The sequence below is a fragment of the Pieris brassicae genome, chromosome 7, assembly GCF_905147105.1.
Source record: "Pieris brassicae chromosome 7, ilPieBrab1.1, whole genome shotgun sequence".
NCBI lineage: Eukaryota > Metazoa > Arthropoda > Insecta > Lepidoptera > Pieridae > Pieris > Pieris brassicae.
The window spans coordinates 16,521,254-16,537,279 of record NC_059671.1 but is presented as its reverse complement, the minus strand read 5'-3'; the positions used below and the strand labels follow the sequence as shown (position 1 = coordinate 16,537,279).

Below are 16,026 nucleotides of genomic sequence, written 5' to 3'. Positions count from 1 at the left end.
CTATTTAAAAAAAGAAAATTGTTTATCTACAATTTCAACAAAATATTTAATACAACACTACTAAACCTAAGATAATATAATTCGGGGAATTCTTACTCATCGCCTAACACTTATGCGTGATACTATTGTACACGGACGCGTACTAATTTAAAAACGCTATAGCGTCGAAACGGCGAATGGGAGCGAAGCGCGGGTGATCTGTAGCTCGGTTCTCGGAAACGTTGTCGCGATGAAGCACTTCACGGGTGAAAAGCATGCGATTTTTTGCATTACACAGAATGTAAAAAAATATTACAAAAATGCCGATTCATGCGTTATTGTTTGACGTTTATTTCGCTCACACTATGGGTTGCATGACATGAATCAGTGTCCGAGTGAAAGTTTGATTAGGGCGTGGTTCAGAAAGTTCGAGGCTACCGGTTCGACCCTCAATCAGAAATCAAAAACCCAAACGACAAAACGGTCAGACGAAACTATAAACGAAGTTAGAGCTACGCAATCCTGGGCAAGCGATGAGCTGAGTTCTCTGTATCAAGAACGACTTTCCGCCGAATTTTGAAGAATGATTATAAATTTCAACTAGTGCAAGATTTGAAGCCGAATTATCACAAATTTACGATGTGAGTTCGTTGAAACAATTAAGAGCGTTTTCGGAGCTTCAACAATGGGCACGTAAATAAACAAAATAGTCGTTATTGGGCCTCTGACAATCCACGTTTTACCAAAAGCCTTTGCTTTCGCCGCCAATGTGACAGCTTTGGTGACCCTAATCACATATTTTATTATTCTATCTGATGGATTTCAGTGTCAATATGCAGATTAAAGTAAAAGTACAAGGAAAACATTAACAATTAAGAAATCCATTTTTCCATACAAAAAACTTGAGGTAAAATGAGGCAATAAATTTATTCATACTAGACATCGGTGAAGAACGGCAACGCCGCACATTGGCGTGCTAGTTCGCTAGGATGAAAAGGTTTAATTCAAATTATGATAATCGTTTAATATAGTTGAGCTCTTCTGCGTTATCATTTTAATGTGTTTACATAGTAAAACACCTTCTATATACTATATTCAAACATGAATATAATAAGTATGTTTATCTGTAGTACAGATGACCTCTGGCTCTGCGTAGTTTGGGATCAGACTGTCGATTGTGAAATGTGTAAAGATGTGTGAGGTATATTATTATTATCTATTCAAGTTTATTATAGATTAATTAAAAAGTATGCCATACTTTAAGATATCAATACTTGATACGATTAGGTACGTAGGTAGATCTGGTATCGAGTAAAGCCGAGTCGAGTACAGTACTTTTGAATTTTTCTGTGACGTGCACTGACAATTGAAACATAACGTCTGCCATAGATATCTCAAACAGAGAAGAGATTTAGATTTAGAGGCTAAATTATACAGAAGTTATTACTTTGTGAAGACCAAGTGAAATGGCGCAATAACTTTATAAGAATAACTTAGTAGTTTAGCTAAAAGAAAACGCATAGATGCCGTACATCATAGTAATAATAAAACCTTTTTAATATTGACCTGTTTGATTTATAAAAAAAATGATTATAGAAGAGTTTTATCTCCAACTTTGATTTAGTTCCCTTTGGAGTAGAGAATCTTATGGCCATGGGGTTCAAGGGCACAAGCACTAATTAAAAATTTAAGCGCCTGGTAGGTAGTACCGGTGACCCTAAAACTAGTGCCTTCCTAGCTCAATGAATAAGTATCGCAATACAGCGAGGGAGGAGACCTAACTTTTAAAATTTGTTTTAATTTTCTATTTATCAATTATTTATCAATTTTTAATTATTATTACTATGTAGGTTAAGAATATTGTAAATAATTTGTATTTGTGTTAATAGTGAGAAATTTATTTTTTCACATTCACAATCACAATTAACATTTATTATAATAAAAAATAATTGTGTAAATTTAAATTGAGAATATTGTTTCCTTTAAAGAAATCAAAATATGAACTAGAATTTTCGTATATCACAGGCTTAGCTTTTATTAAATAAAATATCATTTTAATAAATAGAGTTTATTTTCTTGATCATAAACTAAGTTTTTCTTAAGCATACTTAAAAAATGTTTCAAAAATACACAATATATAAAACGATAATAACCGTAACAATCATCCAATATCTTAGAAAACGTTTTATAAATCTCTTATAGTGTGGATATTGCAATATTTCTAATTCAAATTGCATTTCACAGGAAGGTATATAGGACTATTAATTTTTGTAGAACTTCTTACTGCTGTCTTTGGCCATATCAACAAGGGTCTGCGCTGGTTTAAAAGGAGCTCCATATAAGCCTTGGTATTCTTCCATCTTCTTCACTAATTTATCAGCTCCAAATTGGTCCACCCATCTATAAAAAGACAACTCCATTATTCATATTACCTTATAAGAAAGATATGTACTAATTGTACAAATTACACTGTATAGATTGTATTTATGTACATATGGTAAAAATCAAGTGATATACTTCAAGTAGCTTTTTGAAATCTGTTTTATAGTTTGTGTATATGTTAATACATTTAACTAAATTACACTGAATAATTGTTTATTACTAAAAATTAATTTCCTAATTAGTAAAATTTATTACTAGTACTTCCGCACTGATATTAAATTTAATAGACTTAAGTTTCCAGCAACATTCTTGCCACTCATCAACAATGTTGATAAACTGTTGCTAAACAAATTTTTACCATGAATACAAGGCTTAATCATCTTGATACTTTATATGAAAAAATTAAGAGAATATAATATTGGTACATAGCAAAGAAGAATTTTCTCGTCGGTTCCCTCTCTGCACAGACTATCTGAGGATATTTATTGTATTGTAAAACAAAATTACCTGAAAGGTCCACCAGTGAACGGTGGGAAGCCAAGACCGAAAACGGCACCAATATCACCTTCTAATGGACTGTGAAGGATTGTCTCTTCTAGAGAAAGCACCGCTTCGTTGACGAATCTAAAAAAAAACAAGGTCAGGAGAAAACGAAAACAAGAAATTTTGTAAGTTATTCAAAATGAATTTAAGATTTAATAACCAATCAACCAAAACATAAATTGTATTTAGAGGTGCCAAAATGACAAACAAACAAAAAAACGGTTGTTTGACAGATCTACAGACTCCTTTAACTACTAGTCCTCCAGCTAAGGCATATTGCCTTAGATTTTAACTAAAATATTACTATTATTTATTTATCATTATATTTGACCCTAAAATGGAATTATATTTATTCTTTTTATTTATGTCAAAAATATATGACAATTACGGTGAACATAACCATGACAAAAATAATCAAAATGTTACACTACCAAAAAAGAGAAGAAAAGTAAATGCATATACAATTATTTTATTAAATAAAAATTTAAATACAGTCAAAATCTAAAATAGATTACACCGTACGACATCGGAGGGACTACTCATATTTGGTCGTAAAAACCGATAGTCGTAACAGCCGATGACGTTGTTATTAACTACTTAATACAATAGAATTCAGCCGGAACTTTTTTTTTTAATTTTGGTCAATATAATATAATAAAATTGGTAACCGGTATGATCTAAACAATGTCGTCGTAAACGGTTTTGACTGTTTACTTATTCGCTTAATCCGTTTTAGGTTGCTAATAGGTACTAAAATAGTGTTCTTTAAAACAAAATCTCTTTTATGATAATTTGTTTATTTCCTAATATAGCATAGGTAATTTTTTGATACAGAATTTTTTTATTTGATGACCTATTAAGCAATGAAATCTGCATTTGTAAAACGATCCTTTCTATACATAACATTAAAAAGCTTTGGAATCAAAAGCTCTAGTTTCTAGATTGGAGAAACGGAAGAAGCTTTAGAAGTATTGGCATTTGATCGTGTTAACAACTTAAATTAACTGAGGCTAGAGAGAATTTTAGTCAATAAACCAGAATTCTTAACACGAGAGCGCAAACAAATTTTTTAAAGTAGGGTGTCGTGCGCCTTTTGCAACGTAAAGAAGGTATTATCCTCGTCTAGTCTAAGTCGCTGGCCCTACATTAGTGGAAGGATGGTGAACAGTTCCTCCAGCCTTAAAGGAGGATCCTCAAGAATCTGTTCACTGACAGGCCAGTAGTGGCTAAGGTCGAGAAGCTGTATCAATCCGTAGCGGTCCCAATAACCCATCATACTGACTATAGGGCCTATATACTAGACTCATAATCAAACTTAAATCTAATTTCAAGGGCTGTCAAAACATTGTACATTCTATATGTTCTATTGACATTTGACAGCGTTCAATACGGGATGTATGTGACTTGAGTGTTGACACGAATTAGAATTACGTGATTTTCTCTATAAATATTCAAAAATGCATAACCAACTAAAATTTGAATGCTTACCTAGAAACCATTCTTAACTGATGGTCTTCCGGTGTCGAAGCTCCTCGTGGTTCCAAAGAGTACTTGTCTTTAAGCATTTGAATTGCATCCATATTTACATCCTTGTTCTTGGTACCTTTCTCGTATACGTAGAAGCCTTTGCCGGACTTCCTGCCCATAAATCCAGATTTGACCAAGTCCTGCATAATGTTTAGGTCTCCTCCGCTGATTCTATCACCGAAGGCCTGCATTTATATGAAATATTAAAATTATCTTAATAAATGAACTGTGCTTATTTAACGTTCGGGATGGTGTACGTTTACAGTTGTTCACCAATGAATTCCGTTCTATGGGGATCAATGGCATTTACGTTGAAGGGAAAGATCGTAAAAGCCGGTGTGCCTTAACTTCAAAAATTTAAGCTTTAGCACAGAAGGCTGATCAACATCTTGTCTTTTAAGAAAAAATATATACGAATATCTCAGGGTTGTAGTGCTGTCAATTTGAATAATATGCACAGAATTCGTAATAACACTAGAAATCATAGATAATAGACTCGTTATAGCAATGGATTTGTACTCTCTGTCATATATTTGTTTTAGTATTGAGCTGACAGTTGCATTTATTATATGATCAGAGCTTTTTGCAATTGGGAGAAAAAAATAGAAATAGTTAATTTACATTTTTAAAAGTGATGAATGGCGATAACATTTCTACTGTTTTGATTATTACGATGTGAGTTATGTTACTGACAAAACAACATTACTGAAAAAATATTAAGCAGACCTACACGTTTCCTTAGCTGGTTTCGTATTTATATAGTTTTTTCTTTTAATAGATACATATTTTAGATGCTTTGGAAATTTGTATATGTTGTTTATGCGCAATGCAGTGAGACTTATGATTAATAAATCTTGATATATATAAATCTCCTGTCACGATGTTTGCCGCGATGGACTCCTAAACTACTTAACCGACTTTAAATTAAATTGGCACATCGTGAGCAGTCTGGTCCAACTTAAGAGATAGGATAGCTAAGATCTTTAATTATAGTCGCAATTTTATTTTATTGCAAATTATTTGTCTATAATTAATTGACAGTCACAATTATCTGTTAACTCCAAAATATTCTAACAGATGTCGATACTTTTCGACTGGATTGAGTAAGTAATCAATAGATGGCACTACTATGGTAAACCGACAAACGTGTCATATAAGCTACAATTCAATATCATGATTACCACGTGTTATTGAGGCTAAAGTATAAATTAAATTTATTTTTTAGTAAACGAAATACAGTGAAATTCAATTATTTGTACTTTTTTTAATTTTTGGTGTTAGCATAGCCAACCACGTGTTACTTAGACCGAAGTGTAAATCAAATTCAAATTATAGTGACGATAATACAGTGAAATTATTCTTTCGTGTCACGGTATTATGCCTAACTAAAACCACATTAAGGAGAAACGAAGTTCGCGGGGGCAACTAGTTGATATATAAAACGCTTTGCATAATTAAAACATTGTATATATTAAATAAGCACGCACCTAGTCGATAGCTTAACATTAAACCTAATCTATTTTATTTCAATATATATGTTATTTTAGTGTTTAATATAATTCACAGTTTTCTTAAGAACAAGATAATATTTTCAATTTTTTAATTAAAAACACGTCGAACATAATTTACTAACAAAGATAATTTACAAATAATTTGCTTATCGAGGCGTGTGGGGGAATGATCGATGTATGTGTGTGTAAAACGTCCTATAAATATAAAGATTACCTTAGCCAAGTCAGCAGCGATGTGTGCGCCTACATCGATTCCAACTTCGTCAGCGAGCGTAGCAGCACCCACGGGGAAGCCAAACTCCTTAGTTCTCTTGTCCAGGTCCTTTGGGTCTAGACCCTCTTGCAATAACCTAAAAATATTTAAAAACTTAACAGGAATTATTTATATCAATACAATTATGGCTGAAATATTTGACCGTCTAAAGGACTTGTATCCAAGATCATTTAATAAAAAATTATAGCTTCGTCAGTATGATGTGTTGTAAAAATTTGCACCAGACTTTGTGATTGCGTAATTTGTTAGCCCAGACAGATTATAAATTCAAATTCAATAAGTTTGTGGTAAACAAGCAGTCTGAGTTATGTCTCAATACGCTATAAATTTTGACATAAAGGTATAAATAAAGATATGATAAAATAAAGAAACGAAAACGGAAATGATGCTCCATTATGTATATTAGAAATTGTTCATAATTTTGTTGTATATATTGATTTAATAATTCGTTAATGTTACTGACAGAACATAGAGAATATAACATATATTAATTTATTAAATATAACTAACTAATGATCGTATATAACGAGACACATACAAAATATATGCGTAAGAGTGTTGTTTTATATAACAGTGGGAGCAATCGGGCAGAGGGCTCATCTGACATGAAGTGAGCTCATGGAAATCCTCAATACTAGAAGGCTCGCGAGTTGCCAAAGTTTAAGAATTGATACGATTTGTTACCAAGTAAGACTTGATTTTTTAGCAAGTATTAGAATTAGTTTTACGTATCGAATTATTGTTCCAAAAGTATGAACTAATAATAATTGTACGCCTGGGAAAGAAAGTACAATTGGCCTTTACTAACCTGACAGCCTCGCTCAACATAGTAGACAATATGCGAGTAGTATAGAATCCTGGTCCATCTCCCACAGTAATGACCACTTTGCCCTGTTTCAGACCTATATCTACTGCGGCAGCCGCTGTATCATCACTTGTGCCCGGATGGCGGATAATTTCGAGTAATTGCATACGGTCCACCGGGGAGAAGTAATGCATACCTTTTAACATAAATATACAAGCACAATTTAATTACTAACATTAAAGAAAATATTCATTTATTTCATAACAATCATCGTACCTAAAGTAATTTTGTTTATGACGCTCTTAATGAGGCTTAAGTTTCTATTTAGTTCATTGGTTGCCTGTGTTTTTCCTTTGCTAGTTTGTAATTTCTGTTTTAATTTAGTGTATGTGTACATACATGTTGATTCAGATAAATAAATTAATAGACTACGATAGCGATCTGATTCTATGATCTAGACTATTTAAATGTTGCCATATTAACATGCCATGTTCTCGCGGCATCTATGGCCGCAAGAATAAAATGACTAAAAAAGGTTTGAATTTAGAACTCGTATTTTTACTCGGGACTACTTGCTATCACACTTTCGTGCCGACCAAACTGAGTCAAACAAGACATATGTTGTCAATGAGGGTAACCGTTTCCATAGATCACATTTTATAACTACCCACAAAATATATTTTTGAATTTTGAATTTCTGTAATATTCCTCGAAATAAATTTATTTATTGTTTAAATGATCTTAGTATAAAGGAAGTTGGTGTAGCGGAAACACAAACTGTACACAGTTTTTCTGTCTACCAGGACGTCGAACATATTTAAATTATTAACATATATACTAAGGCCAGCATATAAACTATAACATTCTAACCATTAAAATTGCACGTAAAACGTCATAAACCAATTGAAACATTGACGCTCCATAGATAGCCGATGCTAGAAACCTGTTCTTGACGAGAATTTTGATTAGAATATGTATTAAATGACGATAATGTCTGATTAGCATAATTTTTGTTATGCATAATTTATAATTGTTTGATTTATGTTATATTTTTTTTTAAATTTATGTAGTGTAGCTGGTAGCGAGGTTATTAAATTTGGAATTATGTAGTCTAATGTTTTTTTCCCATATAAATTATTGTATTTGGGTAATATAAATTCGTTGTTTAATTTTCTACGTGTTGAACGTGTTGAATAGTGATAGTGAGTTTTAATTGTTTTGAGGTAATTTTCTGTAAAGTTTGCATTTAGTATAATCCTAGCTGCTTCCCTTGTATAGGTATAATTTTGAATGCAAATAACTTTCTGTGATACAGGATACAAGATAAATGAATATTAATGATTTGTATCTTGTATATTTTGTATGTATACATACCAATAACTTTATCCGGGCGACTGCTACCAGCGGCTATCTTAGTGATGGGGATTGCACTTGTGTTAGTAGCGATTATACAGTGCTTGGGAGCCACGGCTTCGATCTCCTTAATAACTTTGTGCTTGATATTAATATCTTCGAACACGGCTTCAATAACACAGTCTGCTGTCTTGAACTTCGCATAATCCAATGTTGGTAATAGATTTGACAAGTGCTTGTCCTTTTGTAAGCTGTAAATTTATATCAATCATCAATATTATATATTGATGTGTTCCATCACACGATTCACGTTCAAACTTTCGAAAATTTTTCGACTTAAATCGAAATACTTTCTATATTTAATCAGAAAGCAAGTAATGTAAATTTATTGTAATCTGTTTCTAACTTAAGGTAATTAATTATACAAGATTTTGTTGCTATACAGCCCACACTTATTTTGTAGTAATCATACAAATCGAAGATTGTAATGTTTTGTTTGTTGTGATTACTTTGCATGTGTATTACCGTGTTTCCGGTTTTGAAATGCATTACCTTTAATATATTCCTTTTAAATAATGATGTGATAGCAAAACATTTATTTTGATATACGACATCTCTAAATAACGTCAGAAAATTATCGAAATAAAGTTGCCACTATCAGGAAAATTTATTTTAAAATATTTTTTTACTACTGTCTATATACTGGATTTATTTTGTTTATTTATTAGTAGGAGAGTTGTAGATTGGAGGAATTTAGGAAGTAAATTAATATGATAAGCGATAAAGAAATAATAAATATTATATTTTTAAAGAAGTAAATAACAACCGTTACTAAGGTTATGTTATATATGAAAGAGGGTACCACGAATGTTTACTTTAAACAATATTTTTATCGAATAAAGCATGATTTTCAGTATTATTAAACTAAAAAAAACTTACGCGGAAATTCGTTTACGCTTAACAGCATTAGCTAGGCCGGTCTGAATTTGTCCCATTCCTCTGTATAGGCCTGCAGTAGTCGCATCTTTCAAAACTACATGGTAGCCTTTGTCTATGGACACTTGAACGATGCCAGCGCCCATCAAACCAGCTCCAAGAACTCCAATCTATTAATCAGTCATGTTAGTAATAGTCTGTGCGGAAAGGAAATCCTCGTGGGATTTGAAGCGCTAAATTTACGTTATGACAACACATTTATGTCAATATAGTTTGACAGGACTTGATATGATATGTGAAAAATTATAAATATATAATTATAAACTGACGTAGTAAATAAGAATAGTGTAATTCATTATTCAGAAAATCAAGTGTCCTTAAAAAGTTTTATACTGTGCTTTATATGTCGCAGCCAACTAGCTTAATCAGCCGTTCAATTAACAGCCTAGCCGCTTAGCTAAGGGCCTGAAAGATGTTCAGGATGTGAAGGGCCGAAAAGTTCACGGCGTGCGTCAGGCACAGAAGGCTGATCACCTACTTGCCTATTCGATTAACAAATGATCATGAACAGAAATCTGAGGTTCAGACCTAAAAAGGTTGTATCGACGTTGATTTATTTTATTCAGGTATAACATTCATATTAAATTAGCTTAATAAATAAATGCATCCTGGCTGTTGCCTTAGATAATTGTAGAAATGACTTACGGTTTTAACACTAGTCTTAGGCTTGCCAAATCTATTCTTCTTGCATTCAGTCTGTCCTCTAAAGAGGCCGATTAAGCCTTTGCTTTGGGGAGTCATGGCTAATTCACCAAATCCTTGTGCTTCAGCTTCAAATCCCGCTACTGGTCCCTTGTCCACTCCAGTTCTTACTACCTCTAGAATCTGATAATTCCCCAAAAAATTACATAAAGCAATTGGTTTTTGTATTCATATCTGCTTCTATAATCTATGCCATGCATAGATAGTAAAAATTATAAAACAACAAAATTAAAAAAAAAGAACTAGGTGACATAAGTCCCTTCTTTAAAATTCGGTTTTTTCTTTGTTTGTTATTTTCGTTATTATTTTAAAAAAAACTTACGAGTTTGTAATTCGAATTTTTTTTATGTAAAATAGGGGGCAAACGGGCAGGAGGCTCACCTGATGTTAAGTGATACCGCCGCCCATTGACACTCTCAATGCCAGAGGGCTCTCGAGTGCGTTGCCGGCCTTTTAAGAATTTGTACGCTCTCTTCTTGAAGGACCCTAAGTCGAATTGGTTCGGAAATACTTCAGTGGGCAGCTGGTTCCACATAGCGGTGGTGCGCGGCAAAAATTGCCTTGAAAAACGCTCAGTCGTGGAACGGCGGACGTGGAGGTGATACGGGTGGAATTTTGTATTCTGCCTCGACGTCCGATGATGAAACTCAGCTGCAGGTATTAATCCGAACAACTCCTCTGAACACTCTCCATGGTAAATGCGGTAGAAGATGCAGAGTGACCCCACATCTCTACGAAACGCCAAAGGATCGAGCCGCTCGGAGAGGGATTGGTCATCGACGATTCGAACCGCTCTTCGTTGGATACGGTCAAGTGGAAGGAGCTGGTACTGGGGAGCCCCCACCCAGAGGTGAGAACAGTATTCCACGTGGGGCCGTATTTGCGCTTTATAGAGTTGCAAGCGGTGGCCCGGAGTGAAGTACCGTCTCGCCTTGCTGAGCACACCAAGCTTTTTGGAGGCTAATTTAGCCTTTCCCTCCAAATGACCGCGAAACTGAACGTCGTTCGATATGTCAATGCCAAGTATTCCGATGCTGGCTGTGGCTTCAAGAAGAGTGTTTTCGAAAAGAGGAGTAGCGACAAAGGGATTTTTTTCGCAAACTTGTGTCTTCTTGGGGTTAAATTGGACTAGGTTTAGTCTACCCCAGTCCGAGACTCCACGTAGTAGAGTTTCGACTTCAGACACAAGTTTGTTCCGGTACTCATCGACAACTGCCCGAGAAATACCTGCCCGGCCAGTGTAAAGAGTATCCCCAGTGCTGTCGTCCGCATAGCAATGAATGTTGCTAAGTTGCAACATGTCGTTGATATGCAGAAGAAACAGGGTCCGGGATAGAACACAGCCTTGTGGGACCCCAGCATTCACGGGTTTAAGGTCGGAACATGCTCCGTCGACGACGACCTTGATGCTCCGATCGGCCAGAAAGCTGGAGATCCAGTCGCATAATTTCTCGGGAAGCCCGTAGGCTGGAAGCTTCGAGAGCAGTGCTTTGTGCCACACCCGGTCGAAGGCTTTCGCTATGTCCAAACTAACCGCTAGTGCCTCCCCCTTGGACTCAATTGCCTCTGCCCATCTTTTTGTAAGGTATACTAGAAGGTCACCAGCCGAACGACCACGACGAAAGCCGTACTGATAATTAGCGATTATCAGCTGGTGGCCCTCTAGATACCTCAAGAGCTGGCCATTAATAATGGATTCCATTATTTTGGAGAACAAGGAGGTTATAGCTATTGGACGATAGTTGGACGGATCAGAGCGATCGCCTTTTTTAGGGATCGGATGTATCGAAGCGGTCTTCCAGCACTTCGGGACAGTGCCGAGCGAGTACAGGTACCGGAATAGGCGCGTCAGGACCGGAACCAACTCAGGAGCACAAGTAATCGCCACAATTGGAGGGATATCATCCGGCCCGCTCGACTTATGAATGTCTAAGGAAGATAGTGCCTTGCGAACAGCACGTTGCCGGAATGTGATTTCCGGCATTGAATAATTACACCGCGAAATCGTCGGTGGTGATCCCCCTCGGTCATCCAAAGTCGAGTTGGACGCGAAGAGACAGCCCAAGAGGTCGGCCTTCTCCTTCGCAGTGTGGGCGAGCGAGTCATCCTCAGTGCAGCGGTGGAATGGATGGCTGACAAAAATTCCCTTGTACAGCTTTGGCGAGAGACCAGAAGGCTCGAGTCCCCGAAGGGAGTTGGGCCAATCTCTCGCCAAATCTGGCGATGTGCTCTGACTTTGCTTTAGCGATTTCCCGTTTGAAGGACCTGGAGGCTGAGTTATATGCTTTTTTATGTTCGCTGGTATTGGCATCACGAGATATCGCCGCTTCCGCCCATGCATTAAAGTATTCTCGCTTTCGACGCGATGCTGCCTTGCAAGAACGCTTAAACCAGGGCTGTGACTTGCCACCGATCGGCGCCGCAGAAAATGGAATAAAGAGTTCCATGCCCTGCAGAACCACTTCGGCGACAGAGGCAGCGACGGAATCTGGAGCTTCCGACGAAAAGCACATAGGCCCCCAAGGGTAGGACGCAAAGAAAGACCGCATCCCATCCCAATCTGCTGACCGATAGTGCCAAATACGGCGACAACCCGAAAAACGGGACCGAGGAGGGCGCGTAGTAGGCACAGTACTCCGAACCATACAATGATCCGATGAACCCAATGACGGGTCAACAGAGACTTGATAGGTCTCCGGATGTGAGGTCAGCAGAAGGTCCAACAAAGAGGGTAGGTTTATTTATTTTGAATATGAATAAAAGATTACCTTTAATGGAGCCGGGTAAAGTCCATTAGATGCCTTCATAACCTGCTCCTTTGCCTTGTTGAAAATCATATTCTTAACAAATTCCCATTGCATTGCTGTAGCCATTACTTTGTCCATCATACCTTTCTTCCTCTCAGTCTTTATTTTGCCAGATGCAATGTCTTTTGCTACCTGAATGGCCACTTGTTCTAAATATTTCATTGTGTTTTCTTGGGGTGTAACAAGGCCTGAACACAAAAAAAAATATATAAATATATATATAATCAGAGGGTATTATTCTCAATATTTTAAAATTAGAACCATTTAAAAATTTTAAGAATCCTATGTTTAAATAGAGAATATACTTTAATTTTATAATTGTATTACTAATAATAATATACACATTACAACTACCATCTTATTATAATTCTAAGACCACTTGAAATTTAATATTCCTATAAATTCTTACATTCTATTAAACTGTATGGTGTAAATGTCTAACTCATTTAATTAGTTAGAGATTTGGTATTTATAAAATTTTGAAGTTATTAAAAAATTCAGTTAATCTTGAAGTTCACCTTCAGGAAATGTATCTATATACAGGTTGGCCAAAAAGTCGTGGATCAAGCGCAACTAGGTCTTAGATGGGGTCGTGGAATTATAACTCTGCAGGGGTCGAGTTTAAGGACGTGCTGTAGAACAATTTTTTGCAGCTTTATAACCCCTAGTTGCGTTTGATCCACGACTTTTTGGCCATCCTGTATATGTAAAAATAAATATGAGAAATGTTTATTACCAGGGCCAAGTGGAGAGACCAATAAGTCCACAATTCCCAACTTCTTAGCTTTGTCAGCTTTCACTGTTTTTCCTGTTAACGCTAGGTCCAATGTCGTGGGTACTGAAGTTAATTTTGGCAGCCTGTAAATTAATAAAAGAAATATTATAAACAATTTTCATGGAAAACAAAGCATCGTTATACGCTATCACACAATACAAGGTAGATATTGTTTAAAATTTTGTCAATATAACAGAATTAGAAAAAAGAAACTTAACATTAATATTGATACTCATGGAATAATTAAAAATAAATGTCTTAATTATTACGTCAAATATTACAAGTCTTACCTCTGAGTGCCTCCACCACCAGGTAGCAGTCCCAACATAACTTCAGGCAATGCAAAGCCTGTTTTGCTGTCTTTGACTGCAATTCGGTAATGACATGCCAGTGCTGTCTCCAATCCACCACCAAGACAGCTGCCTTGTATAGCCGCAATGTATGGTTTTTTTGATGACTCCATTTGTTTAAAAATGGCGTGACCTTAAAATAGTAGTAGATCTAATTAAAGGTCATTTTTCCACCAAATTAAAAAAAAATATGCTAACTGTAATTGCTAAATTTAAAATTATTGTAACAATAATTGCTTAAATGCCACAGTAACAACTTCAAGTTATCATGTCAAGCAAAGATTAAACTGTTTGTTACATGTACTGGTTTTCAAATAAGGGTGAACATTAATATATGTAATCATCTGGTTAAATTATAATTTTATGCAATGAGTCTCATTTAATAATATTATTTGGTCCAACAATTAAATGTGGTAGTGGTTACTTACTGTAATTATGTAGTTTAATTAAATTTTGACATGATGTGAGTGTGTTATTTTTATTATGGTATTTACACTATTATAACTTATATGGTAAATATAAGTTTCACTTTATTTTGTAATTGTGGTGATAAAGGAACTATGTTTTACCTAAATTGTTTTATCATATTCTTTATTTTATTTTCTATTGTATGATGTGGAAAGAAAATCACAGGTGTTTTTTCAAAGGAAGGTGCATAAAAATAGGTGATATAAGTAGATAAATAAAGAATTGTAGCATGATAGACAAAGTAACAAGTTTGTAGATACATATTGTTTATAAGAGAAATTTAAGAGTTGTATTCCGAAGTCTCAGTTCAGCATATGGCCAGTGAATAATAACAAAGTGAAACTAACCACCAATATAGTGTTATATAAGGGTTAAATTTATGTTTTTTTATGAATTTTTTTACCTCTTAATAATTTTCACCAGGAACCAAAATCAGATAGGTTCAAGATAAACATTTACTCTATAAGGATAACTTTTCAAAACACATGTTTTGTGCTGCAGGTAATGCTAGATCATTAAAAAAAAATTACTTAATAAACTTACCATTCTTTGCTAATGCGACAACTTCTTCCTTAGTTTTACAACTTTCTATCATACCAATATCAGCACCAGCAATAAAACATCCAGGCTTTCCAGAAATTAATACAGCCGCCTCAATGGAAGGGTTTGTTTCAACTTCATTGATTATTCCTTTTACTTCATCCATGACGGCAGTATTTAATGAATTAACCTAAAATACAAATACTTTCATAAGTTAATATTAAAATTATTAAAAAATTTGTCCAATTTTGTTGTTTCTTCACATTTTTTAACATACTGATTATCATCACCATCATTGTTTAAGTCTATGTTAATAGTAAGTATTGTGATCACATAAAACAGATATAGAAAACTATAAACTAAAACTTAATGACATACTTTAAGAACACTAATTAGTGTTAAAAATTTAATTTTTTTAATGCAATCCAGGAATTTAATATTATAGAATTTACCCATTGCAACACAAAGTTTAGATTTGTAAAACTTTAAAAAATACCTTTATTGGGATTATCTCACCACACATCAAGAATTTTCTTTCTTAATGTATACAAATTAAGTATAGTTGATGAAAGTATAGTTTTATATTTACCTTAACATTTGGAGAGTCTAAAGTTATTACATAGACACCATTGACTAACTTGCACTTGGTGTGAACATTGTTAGCTGCCACAGCCGCAAATGACCGACCATGCATCCCTAAAAATATAGAAGTATTTAGCTCTTTTTACTTCATGCCTTTTTAGTAATAATTGATACTATTTAAGCGTAAAATGGATATTATAACTTGAACAAAATAGAAAAGTTTCTACTGTACTTACGGTTGAAAAAGTTAACATTACGGTGCTTTAGGATTTTTAGAGCATTAAACATTTTACTATTGGACATTTTAACGAGATAACTTTACAAAGGAATTAATTTTAATATAAAAATCTGTTCTAAGAAATTTGAACCCAGACTTTGAACCTAAACTTTCTTGAATTACGAAAAGGAGGGCGGGGGTCGAGGGCGGAGGAG

At 34.7% G+C, this 16,026-nt stretch overlaps 1 protein-coding gene across 1 annotated transcript; it reads right to left on the bottom strand.

The window, feature by feature from the left end:
- Positions 1 to 2,031: 2,031 nt before the first annotated feature.
- LOC123711906 (trifunctional enzyme subunit alpha, mitochondrial) lies at positions 2,032 to 16,026 on the bottom strand. Its single transcript, XM_045664759.1, has 14 exons — positions 15,831 to 16,026; positions 15,602 to 15,708; positions 15,016 to 15,202; positions 13,945 to 14,137; positions 13,616 to 13,737; positions 12,841 to 13,067; positions 10,016 to 10,195; positions 9,314 to 9,480; positions 8,396 to 8,625; positions 7,025 to 7,217; positions 6,157 to 6,292; positions 4,393 to 4,616; positions 2,869 to 2,985; positions 2,032 to 2,379 (listed from the first exon to the last, which is right to left on the bottom strand). The coding sequence occupies exons 1-14, from the start codon at positions 15,895 to 15,897 to the stop codon at positions 2,241 to 2,243; spliced, it is 2,289 nt and encodes a 762-aa protein (XP_045520715.1). The 5' UTR covers positions 15,898 to 16,026; the 3' UTR covers positions 2,032 to 2,240.